Here is a 20,697-nt window from a genome sequence, read left to right as displayed (position 1 = left end):
TACTAATAAAACCCACACATTTTTCAGATTTTCACCATTCGGAGTTTATTAAATAACCCCCTTAGTATGATGTAAAGCAGTGATCCCCAACCAGTAGCTCGTGAGCACCAGGTTGTTCTCCAACCCCTTGGATGTTGCTCTCAGTGGTCTCAAAGCAGGAGCATATTTTTAAATTCCAGGCTTGGAGGCAAGTTCTGTTTGCATAAAATCCAGGTGTACAGCCAAACAGAGCCTCAATGTTGGTTGACAATCCCCATAGGGGTTGAAAAACGGCCACTTATTTGGCACCCCAATAACATTTTTTATATTAGTGTTGCTCCCCAACTCCTTTATACTTCTGAATGTAGCTCATGGGTTTGAAAGGTTGGGAATCCCTAATGTAGAGAGTGATATTCGGAGACAATGCAATTGGTTTTTATTGTTTATTATTTTTGGTTTTAGAATGATTTAACTTTTTATTCAGCAGCTTTCCAGTTTGCATTTGGAGCTAATCTGGTTGCAAGGGTCCAAATTACCCTAGGAGCCATGCATTGATTTAAATGAGAGACTGGAATATGAATAGGAGAGGCCTGAATAGAAAGACGAGTAATAAAAAGTAGCAATAACAGTGCTTTTGTAGAATTACAGATCATTTGTTTTTTTAGATGGGGTCAGCGACCCCCATATGTGAGATGGAGAGTGTCAGAAGGAAAAGGCAAATAATTAAAAAGATAAATAATAAAGTTGCTCAGAATTGGCCATTCTATAACATACTAGACGTTAACTTACAGGTAAACTATCCCTTTTAATAAGGACAAAAACTAAGTGCTGGAGATTTGCTATGTATGTAACTAGGGAAAGAGTCCAGTAACTGGTCACAGTGAAATGTAAATTGCTGCTGAGTTATGCAGTGGTCTCACAGCAATGTAACTAGGCATGGAGCAATTTAAATGGCCTTAGAAATGTGATCCAAATTGGGACGTATTTAGTAACATTTGGATTTCTATTTTTTTTTCACAAATACAATTTTTCCTCAAACAATTTGTGTTTTTAAAAAAAAATTTAAAATGCTAAAATTCTGAGATTTATGAGGAATAAAACCAGGAAAACTGTAATACATGTGGCAAGTAAAAGTATTCGAGGTTCTATAGAAATCAATGGGAGCTGCACTGATCCTATTGGACATTTTTTTAGCCATTTGGTTCTGATTTTTTTCACTAGACTCTGTCTGAAAACTTTAAATTCTTAGAGGTTTCAGGGGTATTTTTTTTTGGAACCTGCTTTTTATATTTGGACCTTTTAATAAAGGGATCCCCAGCCTTTTGGACCCGTGAGCAACATTTAGAAGTAAAAGGAGTTGGAGAGCAACACAAGCATGAAAAATTTTCTTGGGCTGCCAAATAAGGGCTGTGATTGGCCATTTGGTAGCCCCATGTGGATTGTCAACCTACAGGAGACTCTGTTTGGCCGTACATATGTTTTTATACAACCAAAAAATTTAAAAAGTAATCAGCTTTGATTAGTGGTGGGAGCAACATCCCCCCACCCGCCCTAGTATTGGAATCAGTGACGGTTCTGGTAAGACGGTAAGTAGGCTGCTATGGCAGCTAGGTAGGTGGGGTAGATGCTTGCCAGAGTGGGGTAATGGGGTAGTATTCCCCTATCTGTAGAGTGTGGTGGTGTCTCTCTGGGTAAGGGCCACTGGAGGTAACGTTTTAAGTGAGGTCATTTGCTCATTCTTGCCCATCCAGGTGCAACCCATTTGTGTCGCCAGCGTGGTGGCAGCCTATTCACTTTGTGGAGTAATTGGTTAGGCAAGCATTCCCGTGAGTTAATTTTATGCTACAGTTACATGTTATGTATAGTGATCAGCAAATCTGTCCCCTTTTGCTTCGACAAAAAAATTCACGACACTGCAAATAAATCCATGAGACGGCGAAAAATTAGTGAAACACATTGAAGTCAATGGGCATCAATGCAAGAGAATTTTTCTTGCTCCAAATGCATTAAAGTCAAAAGTTAAAGTTTCTGCTAGTCCAATAACCTGTAGTGACCAGATACTGGCTTTCATTGTTCTCACTGCAGTAGACCAGTAAATGCCAACTGTTTGGTTGCTATGGGTTACTAGACCTGGATTCATAAATACAGTTTACCATGGCTGTAAGAGAATCACATTTGCTGGTTGCAAGCTGCAGTGTATACTTGTATTTTCTCTATATTTTCACTTAAAGATCCTGAAATGATTTCCATATAGCCTAATGCATTGAGACAGATTGCTCGGATCAGAACTTGCATAAATACCAAAGGCTAAATGAGTCAGTAACCTTTTAGATATCTGCCTTCCTGTACATGAAATCCAATCAGTAGCTTGATCCTGTTCTGAACAAAATGTCCCGGTCTTGCATGTCCTTTATTTACACTGCCCCAAGAGAGGGCAGAGCTACAATGAAATACATTATATATGCAGATGTTCACGTTAAAGGAAAAGTAAAACTACATGAAAACCAATTTTCAAGCTTCCTAAGGGGCAGATTTATCAAGGTTTAAATTTCGAGTTCATGGGAGTTTATAAAAACTCCCATAAAATCCCATAAACTCAAGGTTCGAAAACAAAATGACCAATCGAAATGTATTAAAAAAATATATATTTTTTGAAATTCGCCTGAATAGGATTGACCTGCAAACTCAAATTGAAATCAAATCGATTTTTCTCAAAAAAAAAAAAAAAATGATTTTCAAAAGTCCAACGACTTCAAATTGATTGTAGGAGGTCCCCCATAGGCTAAAACCCCAGTTTGGCTGGGATTAGATGGAGAATTGTCGAATACTTAAAGGGACAGTACATGATAAATTTTGAAATTCGAATTTTGATTTTTTTTTTTAAACTCAAATCAAATTTCGACTATTCCCTAGTCAAATTACACTAAAATGAACTTGAAATTTGAATTTGAAAAATCGAATTTTCAATTTGACCCTTGATAAATCCCCTAAATGTCACATCTATATCACCCTCAATTATACTCAAATTAAACTCTAATTTTTTTGCCAGCAGACACCATCCTCTTCTGACCAGCCTTTGCCCCTCCCTGCAAGCTCTCATAGTTTGCTGCCCTCTTCCCTCTCTGCCAGCCCTCACCCCTCCTGGCCAACTCTCTCCCTGCCAACCCTCCCCCTGCCTGCTTTCTCCTCTCCCTTCAAGACATTTCTCCTCATTGCTAGCCCTTTCCCCTCCTTGCCAGCCTTCCTCCCTTCGAGCCAGCCTCCTAAGCTTTCTGCAGCCTTCATACCTCTCTACCTACCTTTTCATCTCACTGCCAACATTCTCACCTCCCTACCAGCATTCTCACCTCACTGCCAACCCTCTCACCTCTCTGCCTGCTTGCTCCTCTCCCTTCAAGACATTTCTTCTCACTGCTAGCCCTCTCCCCTCCTTGCCAGCCTCCCTCCCTCCCTCCCAGCCAGCCTCTTCACCTTTCTGCCAGCCTTCTCGCAACTCTGCAGCCTTCACACCTCTCTCTACCAACCTTCTCAACTCACTGCCAGTATTTTCACCTCACTGCCAGCCCTCTCACCTCTCTGCCAGCCTTCAGCTTGACTCTTGTACAATAGTGATCATGCACTTAGCAAATGAATGTTTTTCTTGCTGAGAGTCCTACTATTGCCACTGCCCCAAAACAAAGACTGGCAATGAGGGAGAGGGGGCCAGTGAATCCTGCTAAGACGGAAACTTTATATGAGCACAGCAGAGGGAACAGATCCTGCTTTCAATGGCAATTACATTTACAAATACCTTTATAATCATTGTTAATGTTAAATTAAAGTACGCTGGAAAGTTGCTTAGGATTTTTTTCCATTGGGTATTTCATCATGTTAGTTCAAGTGCAATTACCAAAGGGTAAAAAAAGACATTTTAAAGTGAAAAATCCAAATTTTTTTCTCGATTCAAGGAAACCGCAGAGAAAAAATGCGGATGTGGAAAAAACTCAGGAGTATTTTGTGAAACCTTGAATAGTCTGAATTTATTACTCACCGAGTAAATGCTGTGAGGTTGTGTGTATATATATATAAAAAACGATCTGGTACCTGTCACAACTCGTATAAAAGTGAAGGTTGCCTGGGTGCAACAAGCTCAAAGTTGTAGATGTATAGAAAAGTAAAAGCTCGCACTCACAGGTCTTGCAAAAAATATAAAAATGTTTATTGGAAAAGAACAACTACTAGTTGTTCTTTTCCAATAAACATTTTTATATTTTTTGCAAGACCTGTGAGTGCGAGCTTTTACTTTTCTCTCTCTCTCTCTCTCTCTCTCTCTCTCTCTCTCTCTCTCTCTCTCTCTCTCTCTCTCTATTTTATTTTTTTATTATTATTTTATATTTTTTTATTATTTAATTATTCCTTTTTTTTAAACACCCTTTTCTAGTGTTATAATCTTCGAGGAGCTTAAATAAATCCCTTCCTCATTTCTTGAACTTCTAAATAAACAGTAGAAAAGGTTGTGTTCCAGCTCCTTAGAGAGCGCTTGGTACATGTTCTCCCCTTAATGAGGATGAGCAATAAAACTCACATGTTAGAAATTAATTTGAAATGACCTTTCCATTCGTTTTTCAACCCCAATATCGTCTTTCAGTCTTGCTGTCAACTCTTCTCATGTTGTTTGTTGAGGATGAACTGTGATCATGAATTTACAGGGGACCAAAACTGTTCATTAAGGTCATAGTGCTGTACATGAAATAAGATATTATAAGCGAGCATTTCATTGCACTATAAAGCAGCGGCAAAGCCAAAATAGTGATGTTCTGCTCTAGATTTTACTAGTTGTATTAATTTGATAGATAGTTTAATTTATATATATATATATATATATATATATATATATATATATATATATATATATATATATATATATATATATATATACATATATGCAAAAGGAATACAAAAGGAACCCATCTGCTCATAGCAACCTAGAAATACAGGTACGGGGTGCTTGGGACCTGGGGTTTTCCGGATAACAGATCTTTTCTTAATTTGGATCTTCATACCTACTAGAAAATAATGAAACATTAAATAAACCCAATAGACTGGTTTTGCTTCCAATAAGGATTAATTATATCTAAGTTGGGATCAAGTACAAGCTACTGTTTTATTATTACAGAGAAAAATAAACAGTTTTCAAAACTTTGGATTATTCGGATAAAACACTCCAGCCAGCCTGGTGGTAATTCCAGGGTTCCCTTTGGTAACATCTATTGCCACAACTGATTTGCCCAAAGTGTATCAGTTAATATGGCCATTATTAATGCTGTGCACCAGAAGTGATAGCATTCCAACAAGGGCTGTAACTTTGGTGTTGCCCTATATCTCTGCTCAAAAACTCATTAGGGGTCATTTACTGCCAGTGGGGCAGTGTGCAAAAAGTCCAAAAAAAAACAGGTGCAAAAACCCAGGTGTAAGTCATGATGTTTTCCATACTTTGACCACTCCACCACCATTAGTGCCTCTGGCCATGGACATAATCACCTGCATTTCCCCCTATAAATACAGGGGTGCATTTGGCAGCTCTGTATTCATTTAGAACTGCCGGGGAGAGGCATGAGGATGTCCATGTTCCCTCTCCATTACCCATTCCAAATCTTAAATTAGGAAATACTGTCAGGTTCAGGACACACAGTACAGTCATGTACCTATGAAGCCCTAAACTATGCACAGGAGAGCACAGGCATCCTCATACAAGGTCATACTAAAAGACACCTACAGATAGTGGGGCTCATTTCTAAAAACTGGGCAGTAACCCATAGAAACCAATCAGTGATTAGCTTTTTCATTCAGCTGCAGGTAGAACAATGAAAACAAACCTATCATTGGTTACCATGGGTGCAAATTTGCCCGGTGTTTATAAATAAGCCCCTGTACGTTTTGTAACATGACAAAGCCGAGAGATAAATAAAAAAAAGTTAAAAAAATGTATTTCTAAATCAAATTATTTTAAAATATATTTTGTTTATTTTGTATTTCTATTCAAGATCTGGTCCGGAAAGTTTAAAAAAACAAACAAAACAAAAGCAGTGGATGAGAGACAGCTGTTGCTTTCATAATGTGCTATATTAAATATGATATTAATGGTGTGATAGAATAACTGTCAGTTCTAACCCGAGAAGGAATTACCATATGGGAAATACTGGGAACTAGTTTTAACATTCTTTATGTAGTACAGAACTTATTTAAAATGTTATGTACCATTTTGTATACAAAATGTTTATAATGCATTCGGTGATTAGAATTACTTTCATCATGCAATGACATCCTATTTAAAAGCTATTTACAGACCTACTTGAACCTATACACACTCTTTGTACACGTATGGGATCCATTATCCGGAAACCTGTTTTCCAGAAAGTTCCGAATTATGGGAAGACCGTGTCCCATAGACTCCATTTTTTCTCTGTAATAATAAAACAGTAGCTTGTACTTGATTCCAACTAAGATATAATTAATCCTTATTGGAGGCAAAACCAGCCTATTGGGTTTATTTAATGTTTACATGATTTTCTAGTAGACTTAAGGCATGAAGATCCAAATCCATTATCTGGAATGCCCCAGGTCCCGAGCATTCTGGATAACAGGTTCCATAACTGTAACTTGTGCCGAGAGGCAAGGCACTTGTTTTTGCACCATTGTATGCAAGTGCAAAGTACTTAGTGCATGGATGGAAGGAAAATACACAAAATATCAAAAATTTGCGAAATGCATTATGTCAAGTTAATGTGTGTTTTTCACTGCGACTTTTTTCAGCAGCAAATTTTTCCACAAAAAATAGAGGTCTATAGAGGTCTACATATATTTATGTCTCATTTTAGTGGTTTTAGAGATAGTCGGGATTGAAACCATGACTAAACGCACTTTCTCTAAAATCACAAATATCATGAGATTTATTTTTAAAAAATCCTGAAACTGAAAAAAAACAAACGGGAAAAGTCTTGAAAACGGTGACTTTTTCAAATAGTCACACAATCACTACAATGTTTTTATATTGCTGCACAAAAATCTGTGTCAAAACCACCCGAAAACCTCTAAAACCACAAATCAAAGATCTTCCGGTTGTAAAAGGGACATATGCCGCTGACTTCTACATGGTTTTAGCTCGAGTATTTTCACTGTTGTAGTTTTGTCCCAGTTCCGGAAAAAGTCTTGCTATTTTTTCCCCCACAACTTTTTTACTGTCAAAAAGCCTGACCTGAAAAAGTCATGATTTATTAAATCAGCCTCATAGAGCAAAGTCTATGGGCAATTTTGGCAGCAAAAATTTGCTGGAATTTTGCATTGGTTCTATACCTGGGGAAAAAAATCGCTTACCACTAATGTTCTTAACTTGAGCACCAACCCGTGCAACTGAATTACACCAAGTTAAGGGCTCTGTACTTACCATGTGCCCTATGGCAGGCAATTAAAACAGGGACAACTTGCCCCCACTGACACTTCACTTCAATTTTTTAATGTTCAAGGTACAGGGGCAGACTTACTAAAGGGCAAACTCTCGCCAACACATACTTCACACCACTTCACCAGGTCAATTTAAATAGGGCGAGTACAATAAAGCTGCATGGACGTCTTTATTAGAGATGTTGGTGCAAATGCTTGAAGTTGCCACTATCATTACAAATGTCCAAGGAACCTTATTAAAGACAAAAGAGATCATATAATGCCCTAGACATATGCCCACCATAAAATGAATGTTCCATGGCCCTCAAATGTCTGGGGAAAAATGTTAACCCAAAAATTTCAAGTTAGGACTTTTGAGGCAATCCCACTTAAAAAAAAGAAAAAGTCGACAGCATTTTTTCTAACTTTGAAGGAATTGTTCAGTGTGAAAATAAAAACTGTATAAATAGATAAGCCAGAAAGCAGGAAGTAATGTTCTGGCTATTATGTTAGACATCCAGTCACTCCAGCCTTTATACATTACATTTTTGCCTAACTAACTATATTAGAAACATTTTTTATTTTGCACAGCCTGTCTATTTACCCAGTTTTTATTTTCACCCTGAACTGTTCCTTTAATGCATTTTCAGCAGACAGGATATGATGTAAGTGACATAAGATTGAGGAAGATGTAGCTTCATTTTAGCAGATTGTCAGCTCTGAGGTGGCAAAGTCAATTCTGCTGAAAGAGGTAACGTTCAGTAAAATCCGCACTTTAGGGAATTTGCGGAGCAAAGACCATTCGTCTGGCAATAGAGAGCAAATGAACACTATCAACAGTAACAAACAAAGGAAAGTTGTGCTCACCACTATTTTTTAAAACCATTATTAAAAAATAGTGGTGAGCACAACTTTCCTTTGTTTGTTATAGTTTATACAGGAGCAGTGACCAGCTCCATGTTGTAGCTCCCACCCTTCCCAGCTATAGTCAGGTGATCCCACTGGTGTCTAATAAAAGGGCAGCCAAGTATGGAGGTTTACTTTGAAAGCAGCTAGTAAGTTGCAGGTAAAACTTAGTCCCTTTGTAAAATGTATAATGAAGCAATTGAATTCTTAATGAATCAGATGAAAATTGAGCATAGGACTGGCCAGATATGGGATGACTTTGACGTAGTTAGCCAGCTTAAATATATTGCAATATATGGACAAACAATCCCTGTTTTGTTTAAAGGGTAAGGCATTTTTCAGTAGCAGTATGCACAAAATGTCGCTGTCTTAAATATATTGATAATGGGTTGAGTGCAGAGGACTCTTGTGTTACACTATCAACAGTCTCTTTCTCTTTAGTGAATTGTCGTCTTCACCTGTTAGTGAATTGGTGATGTCCCTGCGGATGTGATTTCTGGAAAAAAGTCGCTAGCGTTAGCCACTTCACCCTTTAGTAAATTGGCCCCATAGAGAGCCACCAGACTGAAGAGGTATTATATTGACCACCAAGGGCACTTTTTTTTTCTACATCTTTCAGGGAACATAGTTAATGACCACTACTGTTTTGTGGGGACCTATACTGGAATTCAGGGGGGAAATTCTGCATTGTGGGAAAAAAACATAGTATGGCTCATTTATAACCACTAGGCAAATTTGCCCTAGGGAGTAACAAATAGCAACCAATAAGTGATTAGCTTTTTTCAGCTGGCTGCAGGTTGAAAGCAATCATATGAAACTGAAAGCAATCATATGATTGGTTGCCATGGGTTACTGCCCAGGTGCAAATTTGCCCCGTTTTTATAAATGACCCTCTGGAATGTTCATGTGCTCAATTATTTGGACCCATCTGTATTTTAGGACATATTAAAGACGCTTGTGTTTCATAAATTTAATCTTAATGAAATCCTGCCTTGTTTACCCTTCATTACTATGAAGAAAAATAAAATTTTAATTTATTTTTAAAAAGTTTCAGTAATTTATATGGAGCGGTAAAGCTCAATTTTCATTGTAGAAGTTTGTTAGTTTGAAGCTGGACTATGTCAAGCCATATCATCTTTACTCCAATTATGGAGTAATTGGGGCCCCTTTTGCATTATTCCAATGTTATTCGCCATCAAAAATATCAGTTTGTGATTCATACGAGGAATTCTCTTCAGTTTGGCTTGTGTGTGCACATTCTGTTTTTTTTTTTTTTTTGCAGCATTAGCACAATTCTTGGCATTTGAATAGAATATTGATGTGTAGTAAAGATTGTTTTTTTTCCTCCCATTGTTTCTTTTCCATTCATTTCTTATAATGCATTGAAAGAAGCAGAGTCATTAAAATGATGCTAGAGGTGTCAATTTTATTTTTATGAATACATCCATTTTTCTTTAAAAAAGGCAAATAGAAGCTTTTTATAAATGGAGTAATGTATCCAAGTTCTATATTGAACGTATCAAATTAGCTGAGCCGGTAAATGAAACATTCTGGTAAGAATTTGTTTACTAATTATCAGCAGTTTGATTTCACATTTCCAAAAGAATAGGAAGAGCAAAACTACTAACATTTTGGTTCCTTGCCTGTTTGTTTAAAATACCAGCAGAAACGACAGGACATAATGGGGCACATTTCCATGGCAATGCTGAAAAGAATCTGTAAATGCTGTAAACATTTAAATGGCTGTGCTAAGAAAATGCTGGAGTTTGTTACTCCTAATATGCAGCCCTATGGAATGTTGTGTTGCTTTATAAATAATGGATTATTTATTTTTAACTGCTATGTCTCTAGTTGTAAGTCATTTACAAATGCAGACTCATACAAGAAGGTATGGGCAGGCAGCAGGCGAAAAGTCTGCTAGGCATAAGGTCAGTGACAAACAAAACTCCAAATTACAGTCGGGGGTCAAAAACCAAGTAGTCTGAATATGGGGGAACAAGGACAGGAAAGAATGGCACTTACAGGATCTCAGGTGGCTTGGTCATGGCGAAGAGCTCAATGATCCAGCACCGGGTAGAGGAGGAGGTTGGCTTAAATAGACCCTTAGTTGGGCAATTGTCTGCAGCTGGATCTCAATGGCTTCAGGTGTCAATCAAGTACAACAGAAGCACAGGGAAATGTCATTGACATAAAACGCCAGGCCAAAACTGTGCTGCTTCCTAGGCTTAAAGTGGACCTGTCACTGAGACACAAATGTCTGTATAATAAAAGTGCTTATTAAATTAAACATGAAATCCAATTTTTTTTTTCATTAAAGCATTAATAGCTGTTGTAAACTCATTTCAAAATCTCAGCTGTCAATCAAATATTGCCTGCCCCTCCTCTATGTCTTAGGCATAGAGACCGGGCAGGCAGTTACTTTCACTTTCCATTCAGCACTAGATGTCACTGCTCTCCCCACATTCCCCCGTTCTCTTCACCATTTAATTGTGTAGCCAGGGCATGGGGATGGACATCAGGTCCCCCATTCTAGTGCACAAACACGATTCTGAGATACAAGACTTGCCTTAATAACAGTGTCCACAAAATGGCTCCTGCCTGCTTGCTGTAATTATGAATTCCCAGACTGAAGGAAACAAGATTCAACTATTTTATATAGTGTAATTAAAGTTCTTTTTGCTTGACTATCATGATAACATAGGATATGGAATCCCCTTTAACCTGCAGGAACAGTGGCCAGTACACACCAGGTCCCTGGTTCTTAAAGTCTTACTTTTTGCAATATTATCTAACATTTGGATTTTTATCAAATAAATGTAGCTCTTTTGCACTCCATTGTATTTTATACAACACATCCAATCTTGCAATAGTCTATGTTCCCTTTGTGAACTCAACCCCGAAGCTTCTCATATTCCTAACGATGGCATTCGGCATTCACTCATGTTCAAAGGACATTTTTTTTTGTAATACTTTTACAGCCCAGCTGCCCTCTCACACTTCCCCCTGACTAAAATATTGTTACAGTTTGTGTGCAAGTCCAAGTTAAAAAGATCAAAACATGGATTACCACAAGTCGATTTACATAGTAACATAGTACGTTAGGTTGAAAAAAGACACACGTCCATCAAGTTCAACCTTTGAACTCTACTTTAACCTGCCTAACTGCCAGTTGAACCAGAGGAAGGCAAAAAAAAACATCTGAAGCCTCTCCAATCTGCCTCAGAGGGGGAATAATTCCTTCCTGACTCCAAAATCAGACCAGTCCCTGGGTCAACTTGTACTATGAGCTATCTCCCATAACCCTGTATTCCCTCACTTGCTAAACACCATCCAACCCCTTCTTAAAGCTATCTAATGTATCAGCCTGTACCACTGATTCAGGGAGACAATTCCACATCCAAACAGCTCTCACAGTAAAAAATCCCTTCCGAATATTTAGGCGGAACCTAAAGGTCATCGGACTGGGTGCCCTCGTGTCAGCTGGAAAGACCTACTGGTAAATAAATCATTAGAGAGATTATTATATGATCCCCTTATATATTTATACATAGTTATCATATCACCCCTTAAGCGCCTCTTCTCCAGCGTGAATATCCTCAATTTGGCCAGTCTTTCCTCATAGCTAAGATTTTCCATACCTTTTCCCAGCTTAGTTTCCCTTCTCTGGACCCTCTCTAATACAATAATGTCCCATTTGAGTACTGGAGACCAAAACTGTACGGCATATAATGAGGCCAATGTACAGCTGAACCTACTTTACAGCAAGTTCCACAAGTATCACCTGAAAATGCCATCAAATTTGGGGTTTCTATATTGCTACAAGTGTCATTGATCACAGGTACCCAATGTGTTGTTACCCTAAGTTTTAAAACTTGATTTAACTTGTTTGGATTAAAATCACAACTAATAAATTTTCTATGCAGGTTTGGCAGCTTGTGCCACTGAAGGTTCAACTGTACATTGGCCTCAGTAGGACTTTTTTGGGTGCAGTTCTGATCTGAGCTATTTGGTTCCAAGATAAGACTAAAGCAGGTACAGGTATATGGATTGTAATGACAGATATACTCGTGATAATAAGTAATACTATGGTGTGGATAGACAGGAACCATTCTGTGATGGTGGGACTTTTTGGTACGATTGAGATACAATGTATTAGCCTTAGTTCTACTTTAAAGTTGACCCTTTAACAAATTATGCTGGTCATGGGTCAAGTTGACCTTCTAAAGAGCCTAGGCTTTTCTTTGCCATAAAACTTCTGCCTCAATGATAAAGCCTAAAATTTAAGTTAAGAGTGGGTACAGATTTTATCAACATGTCTACACCATCAGCTCATTTATGTACATGTAATTGTGTACATCTAAAATAATGGACACTTTCTTTCAGGGTAGCTGTACTTCCAGATGGAAGTTTACGGATCTTAAATGCTTCCAAGTCAGATGAAGGAAGATACACCTGTCGAGGGGAAAATATATTTGGTTCAGCAGATATCGTGGCATCAGTGTTTGTTACAGGTAATTGACTACATTTAGTAAATCAATATTTACAGAAACTTCTTTTTTTACTTTGCCCAAAGATTCTTCTTTGCACACAGATTGGATCATAGTATTCCAGGGCCAGTTCCACATATAATACCCCAGAACACCTTGCAGGATAAATTTAGTGGCAATTCCATATATTATAACTCCCAGGTCACCATGCAGGATACATGCAGTGCCAATTTAATTTATAATAATCCCATAGTTCATTACTGGATATAAAAAGTGCAAATTTAATGCATCATAACCACAGAATATATGGCAGGATATACAACAGCCTTAGAGATATATTGATTTTGTATTCTAATATAGCCAGCTAGATCTAAGCATTATTTGACTTAAAGGAACAGTAACACCAAAAAATTAAAGTGTTTTAAAGGAATAACAATATTATGCACTGTTGCCCTCCACTGGTAAAACTTGTGTGTTTGCAACAGAAATAATACTTTAGTTTAATAAACAAGCTGCTATGTAGCCATGTGGGCAGCCATTCAAGCACAGGATACACAGTAGATCGCAGATAAATTCTGCGATCTACTGTGATTATCTGTTATCAGTTGTATATCCAGTGCATTTTTTCCTTTTTCAGCTTTGAATGTCTGCCCCATGGCTACACAGCAGCTTGTTTATATAAACTATAGTAGTACTTATCTGTTATCTACTGTGTATCCTGTGCTAGAATGGCTGCCCCATGGCTACACAGCAGCTTGTTTATATAAACTATAGTAGAGTTTCTGAAGCAAACACACCAGTTATACCAGTGCAGAGCAACAGAGCATTATATTGTCATTCCATTAAGTCATTTTCAGTTTATGGTGTCACTATTCCTTTAAGGTGCACAAAACATACTTGGGTGGATAAAAGATGCTGATTTGGTCCCTACTGGCAGAGTAAGCATCTTATTGGCCATTGTTCGGGCCCACTAATTGACCTGTCTAATTGATTTTTTGCAAAATATCACCCAGAAATCAATTGGGTGGATTTGATTTTCCTGTCCTGTCCAATGAGGACTACATTGTAACATTGATATCAGTGACAGTGGTTGTTTAGGTCCCTCTATATAGTCCAATTGTTGCACCCTGGGCCTCACCAAACCAGTGGATCTGGTAGTGTATGGCCAGTTTAACTTGTTTTCAACATGTAATGTGTGTAAATGGTGCAAGAAAACCTTCATTCCTTTTGGTATAGTGCACTGGTAAATGATACACAAATAGCCAATACCAAACTAACCAATATGTAATACAGTACATACAACACATACTGGTATGGTAACACCCTTCCAATGCATATAGAAGTTGAATAAAGGGCTTTAAACATATTTAGGTAATTTCATTTATTAAACAAAGCTAAACTAAACTCCCATCCACAATTTTACATTATTTATCAATAAACTAACTCAATGTCTGGTCGGGTAAAAAAGGTGAAAGGGTAAATAGCTTGTTTTTTTCACTGTATTTTATGCACCTGATGAAGGCTGTTGTAGCCGAAACATGTTGTGCAGGAATGTCTGCGAAATAAAAATGAAAACCTTTTAAAACATAAAGGTGTGCTCTCCGGCTATTTTTGATTTACTTGGTCGGGTAAAAACACAATAAAATCAGTTGAAAACTTGAATTGTATGAATTTTTACTCCCAAATCGCAAATTTTATTTTTGGGATATCGCCCATAAACCGCACATTTTTTGGATTATTGGGCTAAACCTAGCACAGACACAATATCTTCAAATTGGGATAAGGACATCTGCCACTGACTTATACATGACCTCGACAGGTTTCAGATGCCAGGTTTTCCTATTCTGGCTTTTTGCAGTATCAGGATATACTAAATCTTGAAAAATTTGAGTTTTTTCCACAAAAAACTCAAGTTTTTGCTCCAAAAGGGCCGATTAGAAAGAATGGAGGTTTAGTAAATAATCCCCTTAATGTAATCACCATCCTCGACTTCACTCACTTATGTGGATAAGTTGTCTAGTAAAATTGGAACATTAACAGGTTTAGGCCAACCTGTAGCCCATTATTCAGCACTTCACTTACACAACTGTGACGTCCAAAATTAACAGTTAGTAAATGTGTGAAGACATATACCTAAATATGAAATTAAGCCGAGACATCCAACTTGATTAGCACAATGTTTTAAGTCTTGTCACATCCCGTCTTCATGTGATTTAACATTTACGAAGTGAATATAAAGGTGCAAAGGTGTGAAAACTCAAATTCAGATTATTCTCGTTTTCACCCTTCCATAATATATCAACTGTGTTTTTCGTCCATTCTTATTTTTTTAGTATTTAACCCCTTAGAGATTGGTTAAGCCTTTTGAACATTGAGAAATTAATAATTATAATACATTGCAAAGTATGTTTTAGTGACCATTAAAAACATGGCTGAACTAATAATGATGTCTGTAACTGGTTATAACAAAACATCATGCAAATACCAAGGAGCCCCAAAAATACAGATATCTCCCAGAAATACTGAATTCATGTCTAATAAATAAAGACATTTGAAGCCCCCTTAATAATATTGCACAGACAGTTTCAATTTCATATAATTGCCAAGCACTTATTGTCTGTAAAAGTAAGTAGGGATATTAGTAATGAAAAGACATCTCCAGGTTTTATTGATCATTTAGTTATTCTGTATTTACTGTAACAATAAGAGTAAATATTATCTGGGAGACTCGGGATAAAGAAACTGTGTTTGTATTTATCTGACTAATTAGATGTTTTTGATCATGGTGTTAAATGATATCAGTTAAGGCATCATATAATTTAAATTAAAATGACCACTCACATGGAAAATCTGATCCGAGTGCTACAAGTAACCAGGTGTCCATAGCTGGATCCTATTTTCAATGAGACTAGTAAAGAATTAATAAACTAATATTTATGAAATAGTTTACACAATAAGTCAACACAATTTAAACAATATTTAAGGGATTCCATCACATTGAAAACATGGAAACATTTTATATTTCAAAACATTAGTTAACAGTGTTCCTTGAACAGAATCCTGTGCTAAATTGCTTTTTTGATAGATAGATAGATAGATAGAGAGAGAGAGAGAGAGAGAGAGAGAGAGAGAGAGAGAGAGAGAGAGAGAGAGAGAGAGAGAGAGAGAGAGAGAGAGAGAGAGAGAGAGAGATAGATAGATAGATAGATAGATAGATGATAGATAGATAGATAGATAGATAGATAGATAGATAGATAGATAGATAGATAGATAGATAGAGAGATAGATAGCTGGATAGATAGATAGATAGAGAGATAGATAGCTGGATAGATAGATAGATAGATGATAGATAGATAGATAGATAGATAGATAGATAGATAGAGATAGACGATATATAAACGATGGATAGACAATAGAAGATAGAGAGAGAGAGAGAGAGAGAGAGAGAGAGAGAGAGAGAGAGAGAGAGCTAGATAGACGATAGATAGATGATAGTTAGCTAATATAGATAGATAGATAGATAGATATATAGATAGATAGATAGATAGATAGATAGATAGACACAGTATGTGCTTGTCAGTAATGGTACAGTGATTTCCAAGAACAATCTGCCTCAACATCTTAAATACATTATACAGAGAGAGACAGAAACTAATACTACCCTAAATACTGTATATTAAATACAGTGAGGGGCAGTGGGAATTTTAAGAGAGATGGGAGTTAGGGAGGCCAGTTGATAGAAGGTTACAGTAATCTAGTTGGGATAGGATGAGAGCAAGCATGAGCATCTTGGCTGTAGCAGGTGAAAGAAAGGGATGGGTTTTGGCAATATTGTGTAAGAAAAGGTTACAAGTTTTGACAGTGGTGTTAATATGATCTGAGAAAGAGAGGGATGAGTCAAAGATTACCCCCAGAAAGCAAGCTGAGTTAACAAGGTCAATAGGCATGCCATCAATAGAAATAGTAAATGGAGGAGTAGGACCAGGCTTCCAATGAGAGGCAAAAGGCTGTGACACCCCAGACCAACCTTACAGAGCAATGTCAGAATAGTTATCTGTTCTAATATTGCTCTGCTTAGGAAATACAGTAAATAGGAAAGGCTATCTGAGGTTCACGGTCTCTTTCCTGAGCAGAGCAACATCAGAACATTTCTCTGCTTTCCTTCTGATTGTACGTCTCTTTGACTGTACAGCTAGAGGAAATGACCAGCAGGTAGCACTTTTGTAAATAAACAACTTAATATCGTTCAAATGTAAAATGATCATTTAAGCACTGCATTAATCAAAAGGAACTCAGAACCTGTTTGCATTACTAAAATGCTTCCATACCCACCTAGTGGTAGATATAATACAGTAATAACACCCAAGGAGGAGAAATAGGAATGTTTAGGGGGCAGATTTATCAAGGGTTGAATTTCGAAGTGGAAAATACTTAGAAATTCGACCATCGAATAGAATCCTCCAACATTCGAAGTCGAAGTCGGAGAATTTTATACATTGTACGATCGTACTCTGATCGTACTTCGAATCATATGATTTGAACGATTGTATCTTTTGAATACGATTTTCCTTTGAATCCAAAAAAATTTGAAATATGCTCTGGCAGGTCCCCATAGGCTAACATAGCACTTCGGCAGGTTTAAGTTGGCGAAGTATTGAAGTCGAAGTTTTTTTAAAGAGACATTACTTCAATTATCGAATGGTCGAATAGTCAAGCGATTTTTACTTCAAATCGAAGTCGAAGTAAATTCAAAGTCGTACTATTCTATTCGATGGTCAAAGTATCCAAAAAATTAATTCGAAATTTGAACTTTTTCACTCCAACCTTAGTAAATCTGCCCTTATGAGTTTTAGGACTGTTTTGGAAGACAAGAATACGGATTTAATGGGTGATACAAAAGCTTCTTGAATAAACATTCACTGTTTTGTGCTGTATGTTTCTGAAAGCACAGGATTATGCATAATAAACTCAGTTAATCACTTATACAGCTTTATTAAAACAAAAACAGACATATAGGGGCACATTTACTTAGCTCGAGTGAAGGATTAGAAGGAAAAAAACTTCGACCATCGAATTGGCTACTTCAACCTTTCGACTACGACTTTGACTTCAAATCGTACGATTCGAACTAAAAATCGTTTGACTATCGAATGGTCGAATAGTCGAAGTACTGTCGCTTTAAAAAAAACTTCGACCACCTACTTCGCCACCTAAAACCTACCGAGCACCAATGTTAGCCTATGGGGAAGGTCCCCATAGGCTTTCCTAGCAATTTGTGATCGAAGGAAAATCGTTCGATCGATGGATTAAAATCCTTCAAATCATTCGTTTCGAAGGATTTAATCGTTAATCGAACGATTTTTCCTTCGATCATTTGATCAAACGAATTGCGGTAAATCATTTGACTTCGATATTAGAAGTCGAAGGATTTAACTTCGATGTTCGAATATTGAGGGTTAATTAACCTTCGATTTTCAACCCATAGTAAATGTGCCCCATATTGTTTTGAGAATAACATTTTAAATGATAAAATGTCAATGGGCGTTTTTGCATGATTTTTTTTCAAATCGTGCAACTTTTTTAAAAATATAAATTAAAAAATTTTGGAGCAAAATATTTCGCTCATTCCCAAAAATAAATTATTTGCAATATCCATAGTGTAATATAGTATCGAAAACATCACCATAAATCATGACATGAGCAAAACAACATTATTTCTGTTGGCATGGTTAATCAAACAATTTACTGGTTTAATCAAGAAATAGCTATTTTAAATATTTGAATGTAATCTGGGAGATGTGAGGATGGTTAACAGGTACTTAACAAAAACATCTATTAAAAAGTTTGGTCTAAACAATTTTATATGTAAGGGATATAATAGATTCAGAAAAGTAAAGCAAGAGGAAGATAAAATAGCAGTGAAAGCTACAGTGGGGGTCATTTAGCAACACTGGGCAAATTTGCCCATGGGCAGTAACCCATGGCAACCAATCAGATTGCTGCATTCATTGTACTGCTTGCAGCTGCCTTTAAAAAGATAATCACTGATTGGTTGCTATAGGTAACTGCCCATGGGCAAATTTGCCCAGTGTTGATAAATGAGCCCCACTTTGAGAACATGAATAACGTGCAGGAAGTGGAACACTCAGACGTAGGAGCTACAAGGGGTTAAGGGGCAGACTTGGCAAATGTAATCATTTCTGTTCAGTTTCTATAGAGCAGCAGGTAACTGCATCTCCATTAGAAAGAAAGGTTGTACAGTACAGTAGTGCTTTAGGCAAAAGTAAATTGAGTACAGAAGTGCTTACACAATGGATCTATTGCATTGTCATACCCCCTTGTTCCTCTAGTAACTATAAACTATAAAACTATACATAGGGAATTATATTTTTGGTATGTAGTAGGGGATAATCTTATGTAGTATAGGAAGAAGTACCTCTAGTAAAAATGAGTTGATACTATTATCTACACTATAGAAAACCAATATAATAAAACAGAAACAATTCAGCGAAGGGTGCAAAACTGATGCCAGGTCTAAATAGGAAAGACTTGAGGGCAGCATCTTACATAAAATACTGTAGAACTCAATGCATTTATTAACAGCTGCTTTGGGCATTACCATAATAATGATCTTATTTATAAAGCAGGTAGTGGTGTATGATTTTTTTTTTGGTATTTTCTGAACTGAAAAGCTCCTAATGAAACTTATACATTCAAATCATGGCTTGCAGCACAATATGTAACTGCAAATAGGTACACAGGTAGGATTGACTGAAAACAGCCTAATAACAGAAGCAGATGAATATAAAAAGAAAAAGGTTACAGAAATTACATTTTTGTCACTTAAAAATATAACATTTTAGGTGCAGAACTAAGGGATTAAATGCTGAATGACACCTGTGTTTTTTTATGGGAAATTCAGATATTTAATATGATTAATTTGCCATTTGTGCATCTACTAAAATACACAACATTTCATAAAATACATTTATGTTACAGACAGGGAAAAAACAATACAAATAAATAAATAAATAAATAGATAGACATCAATATTCAGTTGTATCAATGGGGCAAAGTAACAAATTTGACAAGAGGAATGTGATTCCTGCCCTGAAAAGTTTACAGTCCCAGTGGGTTAGTAATTTATAGACACAAATGTGAAGGTAATTTGTAGCCATTAACAGATAAGCAGCAATTAGAGAGAGAGAAAGAGAGAAAAAGAGAGTTAGTGAGAGAGAGCGACAGAGATGTTTAATATTGAGATAATGGATGGATGCTGCACAGTTAGTTTGATAAAGGACTGTGTATTCCAAGATGTTGACTGACTTGGTGACTTAAAATAACCTGTTTTTCACAAATGCTTCTGTTTAGCAGATATTAGAGGAATTTTTATGGTATAGTTCTTTTTAAATAAATTACACTGTATAGATTGCAAATAATTCATTCTACCATTTAAAATTTTATTTATGAAGCAATACTTTTTTTTTTTTGTTGTTGTAATATTGGTGTGTAGGCAGCCATCTTAGGTCATTGTGCCTGATCCTGTGCTTTTGGATCGAGACACACTTCACAATGGAACCACTTTCAGATAAGATATTGTTCCTACTACTTAGGGGCATATTAACTATGGGTCGAATATCGAGGGTTAATTAACCCTCGATATTCGAACATTGAACTTAAATCCTTCGACTTCGAATATCGAAGTCGAAGGATTTACCGCAATTCGTTCGATCGAATGATCGAAGGAAAAATCACTCGATCAAAGGACTAAATCTTTAGAATCGAACGATGGATTTTAATCCATCGATCAAACGATTTTCCTTCGATCACAAATTGCCTAGAAAGCCTATGGGGACCTAGAAATATAGTAGGAGAAGTGGGGTTCCACTGGAGTGGATGGTATATT

At 36.8% G+C, this 20,697-nt stretch overlaps 1 protein-coding gene across 1 annotated transcript in view; it reads left to right on the top strand.

Annotated features, from left to right (window-relative positions):
- LOC108707575 (contactin-5) overlaps window positions 1-20,697 on the top strand; it is an 879,452-nt gene that overhangs the window by 759,378 nt on the left and 99,377 nt on the right. Inside the window, exon 15 of the mRNA XM_041582695.1 lies at window positions 12,688-12,815. Coding sequence (XP_041438629.1) covers window positions 12,688-12,815 — 128 coding nt within the window. The remainder of the gene's footprint in view (window positions 1-12,687; window positions 12,816-20,697) is intronic.

The sequence above is a fragment of the Xenopus laevis genome, chromosome 2L (assembly GCF_017654675.1).
Source record: "Xenopus laevis strain J_2021 chromosome 2L, Xenopus_laevis_v10.1, whole genome shotgun sequence".
NCBI lineage: Eukaryota > Metazoa > Chordata > Amphibia > Anura > Pipidae > Xenopus > Xenopus laevis.
This window is presented reverse-complemented; position numbering and strand designations above follow the sequence as displayed.